This window comes from Onychomys torridus, chromosome 3, assembly GCF_903995425.1.
Source record: "Onychomys torridus chromosome 3, mOncTor1.1, whole genome shotgun sequence".
Classification (NCBI taxonomy): domain Eukaryota; kingdom Metazoa; phylum Chordata; class Mammalia; order Rodentia; family Cricetidae; genus Onychomys; species Onychomys torridus.
The window spans coordinates 586,696-604,943 of NC_050445.1; the positions used below are offsets into that span (position 1 = coordinate 586,696).

The following is an 18,248-nucleotide window of genomic DNA, read 5'->3' on the forward strand; positions in this document are numbered from 1 at the left end:
TCACCTGTTACCATGTGACCTTGTGACCCTTGAATCCCCAGCCATCATACCTCTTTTCACTAAAAGGGATTGGAATAGTAGATGGGACGGAATTTTTAGAGTGGTCTGAACACTGGGAACCTTCTAGAATTCTTCACACTCGGTCTGTCTGGGCTGTCACTGTTGTTAATGGCCCTGTCCTGTCTCTTGCCCACAGTGTGTGCCAGGGCCAGCGGTGGCACTGCACAGGGCAGCGGTGCAGTGGATGGTGCCAGGCATCTGGTGCTCCCCACTATGTGACATTTGATGGGCTGGTCCTTACCTTTCTTGGGGCCTGCGAGTACCTGCTTGTGAGAGAGGCTAGTGGCCGCTTCAGCATCTCCGTCCAGAACCTGCCTTGTGGGACCAGTGGCCTCACTTGTACCAAGGCACTGGCCGTGCGTCTGGACAGCACTGTTGTGCACATGCTTAGAGGTGGCTGTGATTCTATCAAGGATAGCTGGCATCTTGCCAGACGGTAGGGGGTATCACAGTGTAGCATCACAGCTCCTCAGCATTGCCAGGGCCCAGGTTCCCTCTCAGCTCCTCCTTGGGTTTGGTTGTCCTTATGGTGGGGTTTGTTGGAGCCAGAACTCTGGAAAATCAAGGCCCAAAGAAATCTTAGGACCCACCCAAGGTCACCTAGAGAAATAAGCAAAGGAAAGTTTGGAAGAGTGGCTGGGAGGATCTTTTGGGAGCCAGGCTACATTTAACACCCCCTTTCTTCTCCAGGCCAGGCAGTAACAGTGAATGGGGTGAGCATAAAGCTCCCCAAAGTCTATACAGGCCCTGGACTGAGCTTGCGCCATGCTGGCCTCTTCCTACTGTTGACAACACGCCTAGGTCTCACTCTGCTCTGGGATGGAGGTCAGGCTCTGCCCTCTTGCCCTTGCCCCACATGAGGCCTTCACAATGGTGGCTGGTTTCCCCCAAAACCTCTTCCCAGTGCCTGTCAAGCTCTGAGGTTGAGACTGACCCCTGACTGCCCACTTGGGGCAGATTTCCAGTATGACAGACAGGCCAAGATCTTTGCTGTGTCCTGCCCTCTGCCCAGTGCCCCCAGGCCAGTGGCCACCCCTAACTCACAGCCCTTGGAAGTGGTTGGAGTTTCAATATTGTACTTTCTTTTTTAAAAACAAACCACTATTTATTTTTATTTTATGTGCATTCGTGTTTTGCCTGTGTGAATGTCTGTGAGGGCACTGGATCCCCTGGAACTGGAGTTACAGACAGTTGTGAATTGCCGTGTGGGTGCTGGGAATTGAACCCTGGTCCTCTGGAAGAGCAGCCAGTGCTCTTACCTACTGACCCATCTCTCCAGTCCCCATATTATATTTTCATAACTGTGTTTTTCTTCATTTTTACAAACATGACAGCCCCAGCGAAGAAACATTTAGAAAACACCAAGTTTTAGGAAGAAATGAAACAGACCTGCTGACATCTCACTACCCAAACATAAGCAGCTGGTGTTTTAGAAATATAACTGTTAGTGAGGCCTTGAAGGAAACCAAAATAATCCTGTATGGACTTGGTCCTCTCAGCTGGGCTAGCCTGGAGCTTCTGGGCTAGCCTGGAGCTTCTCAGCCCACCCTGAAGCCACCCGAATCTGGCCTGGTTGGGGGGTTTTGCTGTCTCTCACCTAGCATTAGTTAGGAAGCTAGGTTCCTAGTTGACTCCCAGATGTTGATCTTTGCAGTTATCCGCAGAAGAGGGAATCAGCACCCCCTGTTGGGTACAGGCACCTGTGCAAGGAGGCTGTTGTACCCATGTGTCTTTCCGCCCCAGCCCAGCTGAGGGTCACTTTTTATAATGCCACCAGGTACCCGGGTGCTGGTACAGCTGTCCCCCCACTTCCAAGGTCGTGTGGCTGGACTGTGTGGAGACTTCGATGGTGATGCCAGTAATGATCTGCGGAGCCGCCAAGGAGTCCTGGAGCCCACAGCAGAGCTTGCTGCCCATTCCTGGCGTCTCAATCCCCTGTGCCCCGAGCCAGGAGACCTTCCACATCCCTGTGCAGTGAGCAGGGCATGGCAGCCAGAGGGAGGTAGGGGTGTGATAGCTGGGAGAGGGGGCGGGGAGGGTTGCTCACAGAAGCACCCTGTGTTGCAGGTGAACACCCATCGGGTGAACTGGGCCCAGGCCCGCTGTGGGGTGATATTGCAGTCCATCTTTGCCTCGTGCCACACAGAGGTGCCCCCGCAGCAGCACTATGAGTGGTGTGTGTACGATGCCTGCAGGTAAGGAGGGCTGGGGGGTGGGTGCAGTGGGCATGCTGAGGTGTGTTTAGGGAGTGGGGTGTATGATAGGGTGATGGCTCCACCCCACAGCTGTGACACAGGGGGAGACTGTGAGTGCCTCTGCTCAGCCATTGCCGCTTATGCTGATGAGTGTGCCCGGCACAGACACCATGTGCGTTGGCGCAGCCAGGAACTCTGCCGTGAGTGTGCCCTACTCTCTCAATCCTTGAAAGGTGCTTTTCCTGTCCCACCAGCTAGCCATTTAATTACTTAGGTTCAAATGTGAACTGGATGCTCATTTTGTTGCTAGATACTTTTCTTAATGGACCAAACATGAGAATGGCTGATGCACAGGGCTAGCTAGCATCCTTCATCTTGGTTTTGTTTTTGTTTTTGTTTTTGTTTTTGTTTGGGGGGGGGCGTCTTGGCAAAGGTCTACAGTGTGCATCCCGTGCTGTCCTTGGGTGTCAACTGAAGCTGTCTATCCTGCGCCATTGCTTCTTGGTGCCCTTGGACCTCAGTGAGCAGAGCCTCTTTTCCCTATCCAGCCCTACAGTGTGAAGGAGGTCAGGTGTATGAAGCCTGTGGCTCTACCTGTCCCCCCACCTGCCATGATCGCCATCCTGAGACCAGATGGCACTGCCAGACCATCAGTTGTGTGGAGGGCTGCTTCTGCCCTGAGGGGACACTGCTGCATGGTGTGTTCCTGGGGAGAGGACACTGAGGCTGGGTAGCAGCCACAAGTGTTGGCTGGGCATCCTTTGTTCTGAATCCCATGCTCTGTGCTCTCAGGAGGAGCCTGTGTGCAGCTGGCTGCCTGTCCCTGTGAGTGGGGTGGCAGTTTCTTCCCACCAGGGACTGTTTTGCAAAAGGACTGTGGAAACTGGTGAGTGGGAGACCCGGGAGAAACCTGTGCCCTTGGGCTGAACAAGCTGACGTGTGGCTAATGCCAGGCCTCCATTGTGCTCAGCACCTGTCAGGAAAGTCAGTGGAATTGTGGAGTTGATGGTGTCCCCTGTGAGGAGATGGAACCTGGCTGTGCAGAAGGAGAGGCTCCGTGCAGAGAGAGGGGGCACTGTGTGCCACTTGAGTGGCTTTGTGACAACCAGGATGACTGTGGTGATGGCTCAGATGAGGAGGGTGAGTGTGTTTACCTGTGTGTGGCACTCACAGGCACAGATAACTGGGTTTACCGAAGCTGCAGATTCTGACCCCAGGGTGGCTTCCTAAGCTGCTGCTTCTCCTGCCAGGAGCTATGACTTAGGTGATGGGTGAGGACTGAGGGACGGTGTGTGTGTGTGTGTGTGTGTGTGTGTGTGTGTGTGTGTGTGTGTGTGTGTGTGTGTTCTGATCCTTCTTAGGCCAGGATCTTTGGCAACACTGTATCCTGAACCTGCCTGCTTTCCCCATGCTAGGCTGTGCCACCTCAGGCTGTGGGGAGGGACAGATGTCTTGCCAGTCTGGCCACTGCCTGCCCCTGGCTCTGCTCTGTGATGGGCAGGATGACTGTGGAGATGGCACAGATGAGCAGGGGTGCCTGTGTCCCCACGGCTCGCTGGCCTGTGCTGACGGTCGCTGCCTGCCACCTGCCCTGCTGTGTAATGGCCATCCCGATTGTCTGGATGCTGCGGATGAAGAGTCCTGCCTGGGTGAGGAGTCTTTGCCCTGTCTCCAGCCCACTAGGCACCCCCTCTCAGGGTCCAGATCCTGGAAGGCCCCTGTGTATTCATCCCCTTCGATGCCAAGTCTCCACTCGGGAAGGTGGTACCCGTCAGTGACCGAATGGAGATATCCCAAAGAGATCGCATAAGTGTTAATCCTAGGGGCTGGATTGCTCAATGGTTAATATTATTTGTTGCTCTTCCAGAAGATCTGAAATCAATTTCCAGTACCCACATTGGGCCACTTACAACCACCTGTAACTCCAGCTCCAGGGGTTCTGACATCCTCTTCTGGCGTCCACAGGCACCTGCACACATGTGGCTTACATTTAGAGACACAGAGACACATACATTTTTATAAGTCTTAGAAGGGGCTAAGTCCCAGGATCACCTCCTCTCCTCTGGCTTCAGGACAGGTGAGCTGCACATCTGGAGAAGTATCTTGTGGCGACGGCACTTGCGTTAGGACCATGCAGCTGTGTGATGGAGTTTGGGACTGCCCAGATGGAGCTGATGAGGGGCCTGCTCACTGCTCTCTGCCTTCTCTGCCTACACCCCCTGCTGGCACCTGGCAGAGCCCTGCTACCAGCTCTCTGGTTACAGCATCAAGTCCTATGGGCAGTGCCAGCCCTGGTGAGTCTCTGGGAATAGATAGAGTGAGAAAACTTGAAGCCTGAGCTGCCCAGGAAGGGGATGGGCGAGTATCCCAGAGGAAGCATTTGGACCAAACTCTAGAGCTGGGGGCTCTGGAATGATGTGTTCAGTGTTTGGGAGGATGGAAAGTCCAGATTTATTTCCTGGTGTTCAGAGCCTCCCTCTGAACAGGGAAGGAGAAGCTAGAGGACATTTAGGGACTAGGGGAAAGCCTGCAGAAAACAAAACAGCAGCCAAACACGAGACGGGGTGGGCTAGACTGGGAAGGGGTGTGCTCAGGTAAGAGTCGGGGATGCTGAAATTAGAGGGCATTCCCAGAGATGTGAGGGCGAGGTGGACCTGGAGAGCCGAGAGTCCACTCCTGCTGGCCTAACCAACACACCCACTGCAGCGTCCTCCTGCAGCCTCTTCGAGTTCCGGTGCAGCAGTGGAGAATGCACTCCTCAGGGCTGGCGCTGTGACCAGGAGGAGGACTGTACAGATGGAAGTGACGAGCTTGGCTGTGGTGGGCCCTGCATGCTGTACCAGGTGCCCTGTGCCCACAGCCCGCACTGTGTGTTCCCGGGACAGCTGTGTGATGGTGTGCCACAGTGCCCGGATGGTTCAGATGAGGATCCCAGGGCCTGCGGTGAGAGTCACAAGCCTCACTCTATACATCTCCCTCCTGCTGGTGGCCTCTTCCACTGGGGCCTGGAGCTCCCAAGTGCCACCGTTGTCCCTGGCTGTGGCAGATTGGTGCACAGCTGGAGAGAGGCTGCGTGATTGTCTCCCTGTTTCTTTGATCTTTACCTTGAAACCTTCCATAAAAGTTTTTGCTTTTCCCTGTAGACCCGTGGGAGAGTAGAAAGGTGTCTTTTATCTGCTCACATTTGGGGAAGAAGGAACAAGAGTGGGTGATGGCTGAGGGCATGGGGGGATAGTTCTGTTTGGAGGCTCCCCTGTCCGCAGCTTCTCCCCTACTTCACCTGAGTGGAACTCTTTGTGCCCTTACAAATCAGCCCTTCATGCCCTGGATACCTCACCAGAGAGGGTGTCAGGCTATCCACAGTCCCTTACTTTTCTCCAAGACCATTCTTCAACGCCTTCTAAAGGTTCCTCTGATCCAGGACAGGACTCTGCCTCCCACCCGTGTCCTCTTCTAATGCCCTGGCTTTCCCTGCTGGTCTCTGTGCAGGCATAGGATGGGGCTGGGGGAGCAGCGGTGTGGTAGGTCACTTCTGATCCCTAGGGTCCACCCAGCTGTCCCCATGCCATGGCCTCTTATCCTCTGGTTTAGCTCCATGGCTGTGCCTGGACCCCAAGCAGCTCTGTGATGGCATCCATGACCGTCTACAGGGCGAGGATGAGCTAGACTGTGGTGTGGATACTGTTTTCTTGCTGGGGACACTCCTGTAGTCTACGAGATGATTTTCATTCCTAGTTAACTATTCTTTCCTCCCCAGAGGGGCTGTCAGTCCCAGGAGGCCCCAACAGGACAGAGGTTCCCTGCCCAGAATTCTCCTGCCCGAATGGCACCTGCATTGATTTCCTGCTGGTGAGAGTCTCAAGCAGGAATGGGTGGGCTCAGATTTTGCACGCCTAGACGGAAGCCTGAACCTGTTGCTTCCCCAGGTTTGTGATGGGAACTCAGACTGTGAGTCGGCAGATGAAGCAGAGCCCTCCCTGGAAGAGCAGGGTTGTGGGGCCTGGAGCTCCTGGGGTCCATGGGAGCCATGCAGTCAGACCTGCGGGCCTGGCATACAGGCTCGGAGTCGACACTGCTCCCCATCCAGTCTCCCGGTGCTACAGAACTGCCCAGGCCCGCAGCAGCAGTCACAGGCCTGCTTCACAGAGGCCTGCCCAGGTGAGGGAAGGGACATCTGTGAGGGGGAGGGAGGAGGGGAGGGGAGGAGGAGGGGAAGGGGAGGGGAGGGGGCAGTAGGTCCTGGAGACAGAGGGGTAAATAGAGGCTGTTGGTCCCTAGCTCTGCCTCACAGCCCTCTCCTCCCCAACACACACACCGTCCTGGCCCTCCCTTGCAGTGGATGGCGAATGGAGTTCTTGGTCTCCCTGGTCTCCGTGTTCTGAACCCTGTGGGGGCACCATGACACGCCACCGGCAGTGCCATCCACCCCAGAATGGGGGCCAGGACTGTGCCCTGCTGCCTGGGAGCCCCCGTAGTGCTCGCCAGGCCCGTGAGTAAAGGGGAAGAGAGGGCACAAGTAAGGGCGCAAGGAGGTTGGTGATGGGGTACTGAGGGGGCACTCGGGGAGGAGGTCCTCTATTTGGATACGGGGGATTGGGAGAACACAGCAGGAGTAGAGGGTTGCTGGGGGTACTGTGGGTATAGGAGTCACCAGTTGAGACACTGAGGACTGTGATGGACAGTGGTAGACACTGGTCTCTGCTGCAGATGCCTCTCTATAAGCTCTGACCCTGTCCTTGCCTACTTTCAGATCCCTGCCCTCAGGAGGGCTGCCCCAATGCCACTTGCTTCGGGGAATTGGTATTCCAGCTCTGTGCCCCCTGCCCTCTGACTTGTGATGATGTTTCTGGTCAGACCATGTGCTCGCCTGATAGGCCCTGCAGCAGCCCAGGTGAGGGGGTACTGAACCAGGTCCGTGGAGGCCTTGCTTTATATGATATCTAATGCTGGGCTTTACCTAGGTTGCTGGTGCCCAGAAGGGCAGGTGCTGGGCACCGAGGGGCGGTGTGTGGAGCCCGGGCAGTGCCCCTGCCTGGTGGATGGTACCCGTTACTGGCCTGGGCAACGCATCAAAATGGACTGCCAGCTCTGCTTCTGCCAGGATGGGCAACCACATCGCTGCCAGCCCAATCCAGAATGTTCTGGTAAGCCTCTACCAGGCCCATCCCTGGGGGGCCTTGTCCCTCCCCAGACCACCCAACCTTGACTCCAGTCTTCTCTCAGTGGACTGTGGCTGGTCCTCCTGGTCCCCCTGGGCGGAGTGCCTGGGGCCTTGCAGCAGCCAGAGCCTCCAGTGGTCCTTCCGGAGCCCCAACAACCCGCGCCTCTCTGGTAGGGGTCGCCAGTGCCGTGGCATCCACCGCAAGGCCCGCAGGTACAGGATAGGGGACCTGACCTACCCTCTACCTCTGCTTAGGAGGTCAACTCTGAGATAGGCATTTCACATCTGACAGAGACCCCACTAGCAAGCTGTTCTGTGAGGCCCAATTGACATCTCAGCTGCCTTTTCCTACTTCTGTTTTGTACCTGCTAGATCCAGGAGCCAGCAGACAGGACCTACAAGATAGAGCTTGACCATTCCAGTGGCAATAATGGGTCTCTGTCTCTGCCGGGGTGGAGGGGGTTTGCCTCTGGTGAGCCTTGTAGGGGCATAGTCATTCCAGCCCTTCTGGGGCCGGCTGTGTTAACCTGCAGTGTTGGCACAGATCACTTCCTTTCCCATTCTTGTGTGCCTGTTGTGGCTGCTCTCTTAGGAGCAAGTGTAGAGTGGGGTTATGGCGTGACCAGACATTTACACAGGACTCTCCCAGTTTTCTTATTGACAGTGTCAAGTCTAAGAACGCCCTTAGCCCGGCAAGTTGGGGATAGCTTTGAGTGAGCCCCCTCCTCCAGGAGGCCGTAACCATGTCTCCTTCCCAGGTGCCAGACAGAGCCTTGTGAGGGCTGTGAGCAGTGGGGCCTCCTGCACCATGTTGGGGAACGCTGGCGTGGAGGCCCCTGCACGGTGTGCGAGTGTCTGCACAGGGGAATCACACGCTGCTCCCCGTATTGCCCGCTGGGCAACTGCCCCCAGGTAAGGGGTCTGAGAACGTGGAGAGGGCTGAGCCTGGAGAGGTGATCTAGACCAGCCAGGCCTGGGGAAGCTGACGGGTTAGAGACGGACAAGCAGCTTGACTTCCATGTTCCCACAGGGCTGGGTCCTGGTGGAGGGAATGGGAGAATCGTGTTGCCGCTGCGCACTGCCTGGTGAGTGGGTCTGAGGAGCAGCGCAAGAGCCTCAGGAGGAGAAGAACCCAGTGCAAACCATGACAGGAAGCAATGGTTCAGCTTCCTTATCCTAAAAGCATGCCTACAAATCGGTGAAGTTAGAGCTCACCCAGCATGCACAGTTACCTAGGCTGTTCACGGCTCGAGTCTCCTTCTAATGCCCACAGAGGCTTAGAAACTGCACCTGTCCCACACTCATCCATTTGGGCCTGGCGGTTTTATTCTGTGTTCTAAATAGTCTGTGGGGGTGAAAATCCCCCCTTCACTCAAAGGGAAAGAGGGGCGCTTCCCAGCTGGAATTTATTCTTGAGAAGTTGTGAGGGGGACCGTGTTCCAGGAAGTGTGGAGGGCCTAAGTGCTGGGTTGGTGGCTGGTGGCAGCCTCTTCTACTCTCTCTCCTGACCACTGGGTCTCTACACAGGAAAGAACCAGACAGTGGTCCCCAGGACCACCCCTGCCCCTACCTCCAGCCCTCAGATGGGAGCCCCCCTGCTCACCTATGTTCTGCCTCCTCTGGGGGGTAAGTCGTGTGCTGTTTGGATGTTGAAAGGGACTGTCCTAGCACTTCCCAGACTGCTAGGGAAACAGGACCTGGGGTGCAGTTCCCAGCCTCCTACACACTGCAGGTGGTGAAGTCACCCATCCCAAGTTGCATTCCCCAGCTCTGCCCTCCTTGTTGCATTTCCTGTCTTCCATACCCCAGCTCCCCTTGTTGCCCCCTAATTGCCCCTGCCACCCTCTGTTCTGCCCTGCTCCAGCAACCTCTCTCTCCTGAATCCAGATGCCTGCTATTCTCCCCTGGGTCTGGCCCAACTGCCCATGTGGGCATCATCCCAGGACATGGAACACCCCACCTTTGCTGCTGCAGAGGCGCCCACCATAGGGCCTGGCCCTGGAGAGGGTGCTCATGCTGAGTGGCACACCCAGCCACTCTACCTGCAGCTTGACCTGCTGCAGCCTCGGAACCTAACTGGTCAGTGAGGAGGAGGGCATGGGATAGAGATGGGAGATGAGGTGGCTGCCTCAGTGCTGACCTTTGCCTTGCCCTGGTCCCTCCTCAGGTATCATGGTGCAGGGGGTTGGCTCTTCTCCTGCTTATGTTACCAGCTTGTCGCTCCAGTTCAGCAGTGATGGTCTACAGTGGTACGACTCTCTCAACTCCCTGCCGCCGCCCACGGTACTGAGCACTCCAATCCCCTGGGGCAGGTGGCCCAAGAAACCCATTTGTGGATACCACAGCCATTGTCCCCAAGGGACTTTCATCCCCCTGAGGGACAGTCCTTGCATTAGACATCTGTGAAACACCTGCTAACTAGCCAGGACTGTGCTCTGTGGAGCTAAGAGTCCAGGGATACTTGAAAACATGGAAGTGGCTTAGAAATCTGCACACATGACCTTCTAACAGCTTGTGAAGGAGCAGGATGGTAACACACCCAGTTCACAGAGGCCCTTGGAAGTGCAGGTCTCTATGGAGCAGCCCTGGGCACAGTGCATTTCCTTGAGGAATTGGCATCCTGTCCAAGGAGACAGACCCCTTGCAGCCATAGGACTCAGTTCACATAGGTGTTCAATGCTTACCTTCTTAAAGAGCACCTTCTCTGTGCAGGAGTAGCATCTACATTATGAGGGTTGGAGGAAGCAGGAGGAGAAACAGGGTTACAGTGGCAGCCTGAGCAAGAGGTGGGACTTGGGCAACAGATAATGTCTCCCACAGCTTTCCTCCGGGAGCCCAAGCCATACGGCCCCTGAGGTGTGGACATTCGACCAGATGGTACAGGCGCGATACGTCAGGGTGTGGCCACATGATGGGCACAACAACAACCTTCTGCGCAATATCTTCCTGTGGGTGGAGCTGCTGGGCTGTGAGCCAGGTACAGGCCAGCTTGAGAGCCAGAGGGACAAGAGTGGGCAGTGTGACGTCAGGAGTCCTTAGTAACATGTCCTCCACAGTGTCCCCATTGGCACCCCCATGTCCAGGGGCCAGGCACCGCTGTGCCAGTGGTGAATGTGTCCCAAAAGGAGGGTCATGTGATGGTGCTGTGGACTGCAAGGAGGGCTCTGATGAGGAGGGCTGTGGGCCCCTTCCTGCAGGCACCACGAGCAGGTATGGCCTGGCTTTGGGTGGAACCTGGATGGGAGGAGTCCTGCTTTGCCTTCACAAACCTTGCATGCTGAGGAGTCACAGCTGGGTGCTCCAGAGCCCTTACCACCCTGAGAGTCTTGGGTTCTGTGCATTCTCCTGGTATCCGGAGTTTAGCCCCTGAGCTAAGAGGACCACCACTACCCAGCATGATAGTTGGGAGACTCTCAGTTTCTATCTGATCCTATAGGATGGCCAACGGGAGAGCTTTACCTGCCCTCCTGTGATCATGACGTGATCAAGCTGAGAGCTCACCTTTGTCCACCCTCAGTGGACAGTACCCCTCCTGAATGCCCTGATCTGATCTCGTCAGGGTGGTTGGGCTCCAGGGCTGGGAGATTCCCTGGAACCCTCCTGGTGGTTTTTCTTCTCAGAGTTCATTCCACAGTCAGGACCCCAGCCCTCTCCTCCTCCACTCAGCCTGGAAAGTTTCCAGCCCAGCCCAGGGAGGTGAGTGAGAATCTGTGCTTCACTGCCTCCCTGATGCACGGTCTGCATCTGTATTGTCCTTCTCCTCACATTCAGTGGCCTTCCCCCAACTGTGTCTCCTGATGCTACCCTGCCAGGCCTTCAGTTCTGAGCTAAGTAAGATCCAGCTTAGGTGGGTACTGAGTGCTAGAGGGACAGGGCAGGGCACTGACATCGTGCAGTCAGGGTGGCAAGAGCTCTGTGTCATGGGTGAGGAGGCACCAAGGTACCTGCTTTGGGAATCTATGCCTGGGGTCCCCAAAGGCATCTGGGACAAAGCTTGAAGGATGGGGATATCTGTGACGTAAGAAGGGACAGGACACTTTCCATTGACAAGCAACCTGCTCAGGGTATTGAGGAGGCCTCGGACCTTGGGGGAAGAGCTGAAGTGATTGCACAGGTGGGCCAGTGAGGGTATGGGCCAGTGCCCGAGTATGCCCAGCTCATCCACCTTGCAGGGGAGGGTAGCTTGGTCATGAGTTCTGTGGGCCAGTCCCTTGGGATATCCAGCCTACTTACCTTTCGGGAGAGACACCTCTGTCCTCAGCTCTAAGTTTCTGTAAAGATATATAGGTGGGAAGGGGGCAGCTGTGGCTTGCTGGAAAAGGGATAGATGTGTAGCTGCCCTGGAGGCCTGAGTGGGGTCACTGAGCTCTCTCCCTCTGTAGGGTCTGGCAGACATGGAGAACCAGCAGCCCAAGCAGAAATCATCCATGCCTACTGGAGGTGTGTGCACAGACCCCAATCCCCTTCCACATCCCTGCCCTTGCCATTACCTGCCCTTCTAGAGCAAAGGGCAGTGGCATCCCAGAGGCTGAAACCCTGTGTCCTCTGACTTCCTCCAAGAGAGCTATGGGGTCAGGAGATACTGGTCACCAGGTGCATGGCCAGGTCCCAACCTTCTCAGCCTACTAGACTCAGGATATGAGGTCTAAGTGGACAAAGACAGTTCCTAGGGCCATGCAGTTGTCCTGCAAGGTGGCTGCAGCCCCCATACCCTGGATAAGTCTTCTTGAGGGAGTTGAGAAACCACCTGGCCCCATCTTTGTCTTTCTGCTCACCTAGATATGATGCTAGGCATTTTTCTAAAGTGTTTATTGGCAGCAGGTTCCCTAAGTGGACGTGAAAGTGGGCAGAGTGCCCAGCTTAGGGTGCTCCTAAGCAGGAAAAGGGACTCCCTGGTAGGCATGTACCAGTGTCCCCAAGATCAGCCACCTATACCACGGTTCCCAAGAGAGCTGACTCAGTGTAGGATGGGATGGGTGTGGACCACCGGAGCAGCAGACCTGTACTGACTCTAACATGGGAGATATTGGACACATCATGCTGGCCAGTGCCTCAGGTTCCTCACCTATGAACCTAGGAGGCTCTTCCCCTTGAACTCCAGTGGAAGCTGTTCAGCAGCCTGGCTGAACCATGTCTTTGTGTCTTTTGTAAAAAATAGTACATCTGCAACATGTGGGCTCATGGGATGAATCCTAGTCCTAGTCTAAATCTGGTTCCAAAAACAGCTGTCTTTGAAGATGAATGTTTTGGCAGAAAATGCGTGTCTGCTTCTCCTTTTCACAGCAGCTGTCAAGAAGCTCAGAAATCAGTGTCTTTCACATCGGTAGCAATGTCCTCATCCCAAGTCTCAGCTACACTTGCTCCTTCTGCTGTTATGTTTAAACGACTCCAGTTCTCTCCTCTAAACACCTTATTTTACAGTGGCCTTGTATTAGAAAGTTGCTATGTCTTTTTGCAACTAGAGAAGAGTGCTAGATCAAACTAGATTTTGTCTCCTTTCTCTTAACCCTTTTCTCAGGCTCCTTGGGGGTAGAGACCAACCCTTTTTAAAAAAAAAAAAAAAAATCTGAGGGTCCCTCCAAGGTGGGATGTTGTCTATGATAGCTGTCTATGGTTATCCTGTACCACATGGGACCTCTTCAGGGTCTGTCACCACCTCTCACAGGCCAGTGAGCTTAGCCAGTGCAGTGTCATCTCACTCCCTCCTCCATCCTCAGGGAAGACAGCAGGTCCCATTCGCATTCCTGAGACTCCTCTGCCTGCTTCAGGGCAATCCATGCAGACGGTGACCACCATCTCCACATTCCCTCCTGGCGCCAGGAGCCTGCACCCAGGATTGGCAGCTGTGACGGTGCTTCCCCCCCACTCAGTCACTCCTGCATCTCCTGTTGGTAAGACTCTTCTGCCTGAAAGGCCTGTGTGAGCCCAGCTTCTCTGGGAGGAGCAGCAGCCGCAGGAGGCTCATCACTTGGATCTTGGTCACATGGTTCCCTGTCATTTTTAGCAGAGTTGGCCTAGGCACCAAGCTTCCTAACCCCACTCACTCCTTTTTCATTACCTCAAGAGAGGCAAAAAGTGGGGTATCCTAGATGCTAAGTAGAGGGAAGTTGGGGTCTAAGTGACCAAGGAAGAAGGGTAAGGGTGATTGGTTTCCAAGTCAGCTGGCTGTGGTGGTGTCCTGCCTGCAGGCCAAAGTGTCACCCCCAGGCCCTTTCCACGCGCATGGTGTGGCCCTGGGCAGATGCCCTGTGATGTGCTGGGCTGTGTGGAGCAGAAGCAGCTGTGTGATGGAAGGGAGGACTGTCTTGATGGCTCCGATGAGCAGCACTGTGGTGAGCTGGGGGATTGCATCATCTGGAGATGGCAAGATGGTTGCGGGTCTGGATAGTTCATATGGTAGGGACATGGGAGGGGTTGGGACAGCAGGGAATAGAGAGGAATTGTAAAAGCCACTGGAAGCACCAGTGTCTGAAGGTGATGGAGAGAATGGGATAGACATTGGGTCCCAGGCTGTTTTATTAAACCTATCTGGCTGTTGAGGTAACTCATCTATCCACCAATCCATCTGCCCACTTATCTATTGATACATCCACTCATCCATCCATCCACTCACCCGTCCACATATCCAACGATCCATTCACCTCTTTATGTATCTGTCATCTACCTGCTCTTTTTAAAAATATTTATTTTTGTTGTTTTTATTTACATATGTGTGCATGAATGTATGCCACATGAGTGTGCTCACAGAGACCATTGAGGACATTGGATCTCTTCAAACTGGAATTAGAGATGGTTGTAAACCACCATGTGGTTGCTGGGAATCAAATCTGGGACTTCTGGTGCTCCAACTAGTGCTCTTAACCACTAAGGCATCTCTCTATCCCCCACCAACCTACTCTTAAATCTACCTATCCATACATACACCGTCTTTTCATCCATCTTTCCATCCACATACCCATGCATCTGATCATTTATTCAATCTGTCCATCACTCTCTCAATTTGTATATCCATTAGTCTATTGACCCATCTATCGATCCATATATCTGCATATCCATTTACTATCTATCCATCCATCCATCCATCCATCCATCCATCCATCCATCCATCTTTCCACTTACCTACCCACCTACCTGTCTGCCTGTTTACTCATCTATTTACCTATCCCATTCACACACTCACTTTTCTGTCTGTCCATCTGTCCATGTAGCCACATATCCATCTATCTATCCATATGGTCTCTACCTATCTGTCCATCCATCCATCTGGGGTAGATCATTTTGATCAAAGCTTGGTTTGCCAATCAGAAGAGAAAGTGTTAGCCAGTCACAGAAACGGGGACCCCAGGGAGAATGCATTCAGAAAGAGGGTAACCAAGGGGAAGGACTGTTCTACATGCACTGACTGCTCTCTGGACACTCACAAGTAGAGAAACTATGGGAACCGTGTAGAACAAAGGCCTTGTGTGGGCCTCATCCTGGAAGAAGCTGCCAGAGGCGCCGGGAGGGTGGAGAGGCCAGAGCTTCTGCTCAGCAAACTGTCCTTATCTTGGCCTAAAGTTCAAAGGACTCGGTTTCTCATCCAGCCGGAAATCATTTATGTAGCTCCCTTCTCTCTCCTCATATTATGGACTGGCAGCCAGTGCTGGTCCCTTCACTGTGCCTACCACTGCCCTCCCTGGGTTGCCAGCCCCAGTGGCCCTCTGCTCCCCAAGTCAGCTGAGCTGTGGCAGTGGGGAGTGTCTCCCTCGTGAGCAGCGCTGTGACCTTCAGCTGAACTGCCAGGATGGCTCTGATGAAGATGACTGTGGTAAGTGCTGGCTGGAAGTACAGTCCTGAGGGTCCTGTTCCTGCATGAGCCCCCTTCCAAGCTCTGATGTACTTCCCTGGCAGTGGACTGTGTGTTGGCACCATGGTCAGGCTGGAGTCACTGCAGCCACAGCTGTGGCCTGGGCCTCATCTTCCAGCGCCGGGAGCTGCTGAGACCTCCCCTGCCCGGAGGCAGCTGTCTGTTGGACCAGCTCCGCAGCCAGCCCTGTTTCGTGCAAGCCTGCCCAGGTAGCCTAGCACCCCAGAAAGACATAGAGATAGACCACTTGCTGTGGGAGACCTGGGTTGGTTCACATCAGAGACCCTCACCAAATGCCCTGCTCTCCTTGGAAACTCTTGTGTCCAGTCTTGTGGGGACTCTAGTATAATGATCTCCACGCCATTACAGCCTTCAAAGAGTGGACAGGACACTCACTGTCCTGGCCCTACCCCTCCTTGCCTACCTAGGTGGCTCGGGGATCCCTTTACGCAGGGTTCTCCTGCTGTAAACTGGCAGCAGTCATTCCTACCTCTTCCCACCCGTGTCTCTGTGGGTGAGGATGAAGGGGACAACAGAGGAGGGTATTTTAAGGGGCAGCTGACTGTACCACTTACTTGTCCCTGGCTCCATACCTGAAGGCCTTGTAGGCCTTTTGTTCAGTGACTCCAACACAGTGGCTTTCCAGCCTGCACTGTGTGCTGCTGAGAGGGTACCCCTACACACGCACACACACGCACACACGCACACGCACACACGCATGCGCGCACACACACACACACACACACACACACACACACACACGCGCGCGCGCGAACACACACACACACACGCACGCGCGCGCACACACACGCACGCGCGCGCACACACACGCACGCACACGCACACACACGCACACGTGCGAGCACATGCGCGCACACACACACACACACACACACACCCCAGGCTCCCCACGGTTCCTACATCAGATTCCCAACGCTGGCTTTGGTACTTCCTTGTCTCACTGCTGCCAGCTGTGCCCCACTTCAGGCTCCTGCCATTGTAACCTTGCCAGGGGCCCAAAGTCTGTCCTTGGGGTCACTGGGTGTCTTTCCCTGGTTCACTCACCTATGGGCAGTTTCCCAGAATCCAGGGAGTTGTAGAACCACTAGGGTGCTGCTCTTGCCTGCCAGACCACTGGCTCCCAAGGAGTGGGGAGAGGCTCCCTGGGTTGGCCTTCCCCTTTCTACACAGCCTGTCTCCTTGGAGTCTTTCTGGTGGACCCCCTTCTTCCTCTACAGTGGCTGGCGCATGGTCAGAGTGGGGGCCCTGGGAGCCCTGCAGTGTGTCCTGTGGAGGGGGCCACCAGAGTCGCCAGAGGAGCTGTGTGGATCCCCCACCCAAGAATGGTGGTGCCCCCTGCCCTGGACCTTCCCACGAGAGGACACCCTGCAGCTTGCAGCTCTGCCCGGGTGACACAGGTAAAGGGAAGCTGGCCGGGAGGGACCTCCACCCGTGGAGCCCCAGGTTTGTCTCTGGGCCTTCTGGCGTCCACACTACGTGTGCTCTTCTCTCCTGAGACTGTGAGCCAGGCCGTGTTCACGTGAGTGCTGAACTGTGCCGGAAGGGTCTGGTACCCCCATGTCCACCCTCCTGCCTGGACCCTGAAGCCAACAGAAGCTGCAGTGGGCATTGTATGGAAGGTGAGGCAGAGACAGAAAGTGCAAGTAAGAGTTGCCCACCCCAGCCCAGTGCTGCCCCTAAGTGACTTCCTCTGCTTGCACCCAGGATGCCGCTGCCCTCCTGGGCTTTTCCTCCAGGACTCTCACTGCCTGCCCCTCTCTGAATGCCCCTGCCTGGTGGGCCAAGACCTGAGACAGCCCGGGCTGGCCTTCTTGCTGGACAACTGCAGCCAATGGTGACCACGATGGGCTGAGGGGTGGTGCTAGTCCAGGGGCCAGTACTGGTGTGAGAGAAGGAGCTGGGTCATAGGAGGGGCCGGATGAAGGGCGGTATCGAAGGGAGGCCGATACTGGCCAGAGCCTCCTGGTGCTGATGGGTCCTCCACCCCTTCTGTCCTCTGCAGCGCGTGTGAGAAGGGGGTACTGCTGTGTAAGCCAGGAGGCTGCTCCCAGTCCTGTGGCTGGTCTGCCTGGTCCCCCTGGACACCTTGTGATCGCTCCTGTGGCTCTGGAGTAAAGGCCAGGTTCAGGTGTGGAGGTGGGCCAAAAATGGAAGAGATGTGGAGAAAGGATGAGAACAGGTCACCCTGGTGGGGGGAGGGCAGTGGACAGGGTGACAGAAGGACAAGGAAGGCAAGTCTCTCTTCAGGTCCCCCTCCAACCCTCCCGCGGCATTTGGAGGTGCCCCGTGTGAAGGTGACGGGCAGGAACTGCAGGCCTGCTACACAGAATGTGGGACAGGTACGGTATGGCAGGACACTGCCTTCCTCTTCCCAATTCCCTGTCCTGGCTGGTACCTGGGATGGATAGTGAATAAGCTGTGCCAGAGGATGCTGGTTTCCCCATGTCCCCTTTCCTGCCTGGACCCCAAATGCTAACAGAAACTGTGGTGGGCACCGTGGAAGGTGAGGCATCGCCAGAAAGTGGCAGTGAGAGTGTGAGAGTCATGCCCACCCATCTGGTTATGGTCTTGGAACCAGATTAGGTTAGTGGGCTTTGGGGTGGGAGAGACACTCTCATGAAGACATCCTGGGTCCCTGGGCAGGCTGGCTAGGGTGGGACAATTGCCTGCAGAGGCCAGAAGGAGGAGGCTGCTGGCCTGGCTGTGTGTGCTTCAGGTGACCAGGGCAGACAGAAACACTCAGAGGCAAGATAAAGGTTCCAATTTGTCCCTTTGCCTCAGGCTGTGTGGTGTCAAGGGAGGAGGTCACTGCAGGGCAAGCTAATCCCTGTTGGTGTGTGAGGTGGGATGAGGGATGGGTACAGGGAATGAGAGGAGGGGGCTGAGGAGTGGGTCCTGGGGGCAGTGGAGAGTGAATGGCGACCTCAGACAGGTGGTCTCAGATCACAGGAAACTGAGGCTGAGG

The 18,248-nt window shown here is 55.3% G+C and overlaps 1 protein-coding gene across 1 annotated transcript in view; it reads left to right on the forward strand.

Moving 5' to 3' along the window:
• Window positions 1-18,248, forward strand: part of LOC118579538 (SCO-spondin) — a 55,893-nt gene that overhangs the window by 12,339 nt on the left and 25,306 nt on the right. Inside the window, exons 19-53 of the mRNA XM_036180856.1 lie at window positions 197-453; window positions 751-885; window positions 1,838-2,034; window positions 2,128-2,255; window positions 2,346-2,455; window positions 2,804-2,953; window positions 3,048-3,141; window positions 3,226-3,395; window positions 3,671-3,904; window positions 4,328-4,549; window positions 4,962-5,198; window positions 6,013-6,104; window positions 6,182-6,413; window positions 6,592-6,744; window positions 7,006-7,146; window positions 7,217-7,399; window positions 7,479-7,629; window positions 8,175-8,328; window positions 8,447-8,501; window positions 8,944-9,042; window positions 9,304-9,495; window positions 9,584-9,699; window positions 10,237-10,393; window positions 10,473-10,626; window positions 11,037-11,112; window positions 11,799-11,856; window positions 13,134-13,307; window positions 13,605-13,748; window positions 15,053-15,223; window positions 15,307-15,471; window positions 16,501-16,680; window positions 16,780-16,902; window positions 16,988-17,117; window positions 17,286-17,411; window positions 17,531-17,622. Coding sequence (XP_036036749.1) covers window positions 197-453; window positions 751-885; window positions 1,838-2,034; window positions 2,128-2,255; window positions 2,346-2,455; window positions 2,804-2,953; window positions 3,048-3,141; window positions 3,226-3,395; window positions 3,671-3,904; window positions 4,328-4,549; window positions 4,962-5,198; window positions 6,013-6,104; window positions 6,182-6,413; window positions 6,592-6,744; window positions 7,006-7,146; window positions 7,217-7,399; window positions 7,479-7,629; window positions 8,175-8,328; window positions 8,447-8,501; window positions 8,944-9,042; window positions 9,304-9,495; window positions 9,584-9,699; window positions 10,237-10,393; window positions 10,473-10,626; window positions 11,037-11,112; window positions 11,799-11,856; window positions 13,134-13,307; window positions 13,605-13,748; window positions 15,053-15,223; window positions 15,307-15,471; window positions 16,501-16,680; window positions 16,780-16,902; window positions 16,988-17,117; window positions 17,286-17,411; window positions 17,531-17,622 — 5,252 coding nt within the window. The remainder of the gene's footprint in view (window positions 1-196; window positions 454-750; window positions 886-1,837; window positions 2,035-2,127; window positions 2,256-2,345; window positions 2,456-2,803; window positions 2,954-3,047; window positions 3,142-3,225; window positions 3,396-3,670; window positions 3,905-4,327; window positions 4,550-4,961; window positions 5,199-6,012; window positions 6,105-6,181; window positions 6,414-6,591; window positions 6,745-7,005; window positions 7,147-7,216; window positions 7,400-7,478; window positions 7,630-8,174; window positions 8,329-8,446; window positions 8,502-8,943; window positions 9,043-9,303; window positions 9,496-9,583; window positions 9,700-10,236; window positions 10,394-10,472; window positions 10,627-11,036; window positions 11,113-11,798; window positions 11,857-13,133; window positions 13,308-13,604; window positions 13,749-15,052; window positions 15,224-15,306; window positions 15,472-16,500; window positions 16,681-16,779; window positions 16,903-16,987; window positions 17,118-17,285; window positions 17,412-17,530; window positions 17,623-18,248) is intronic.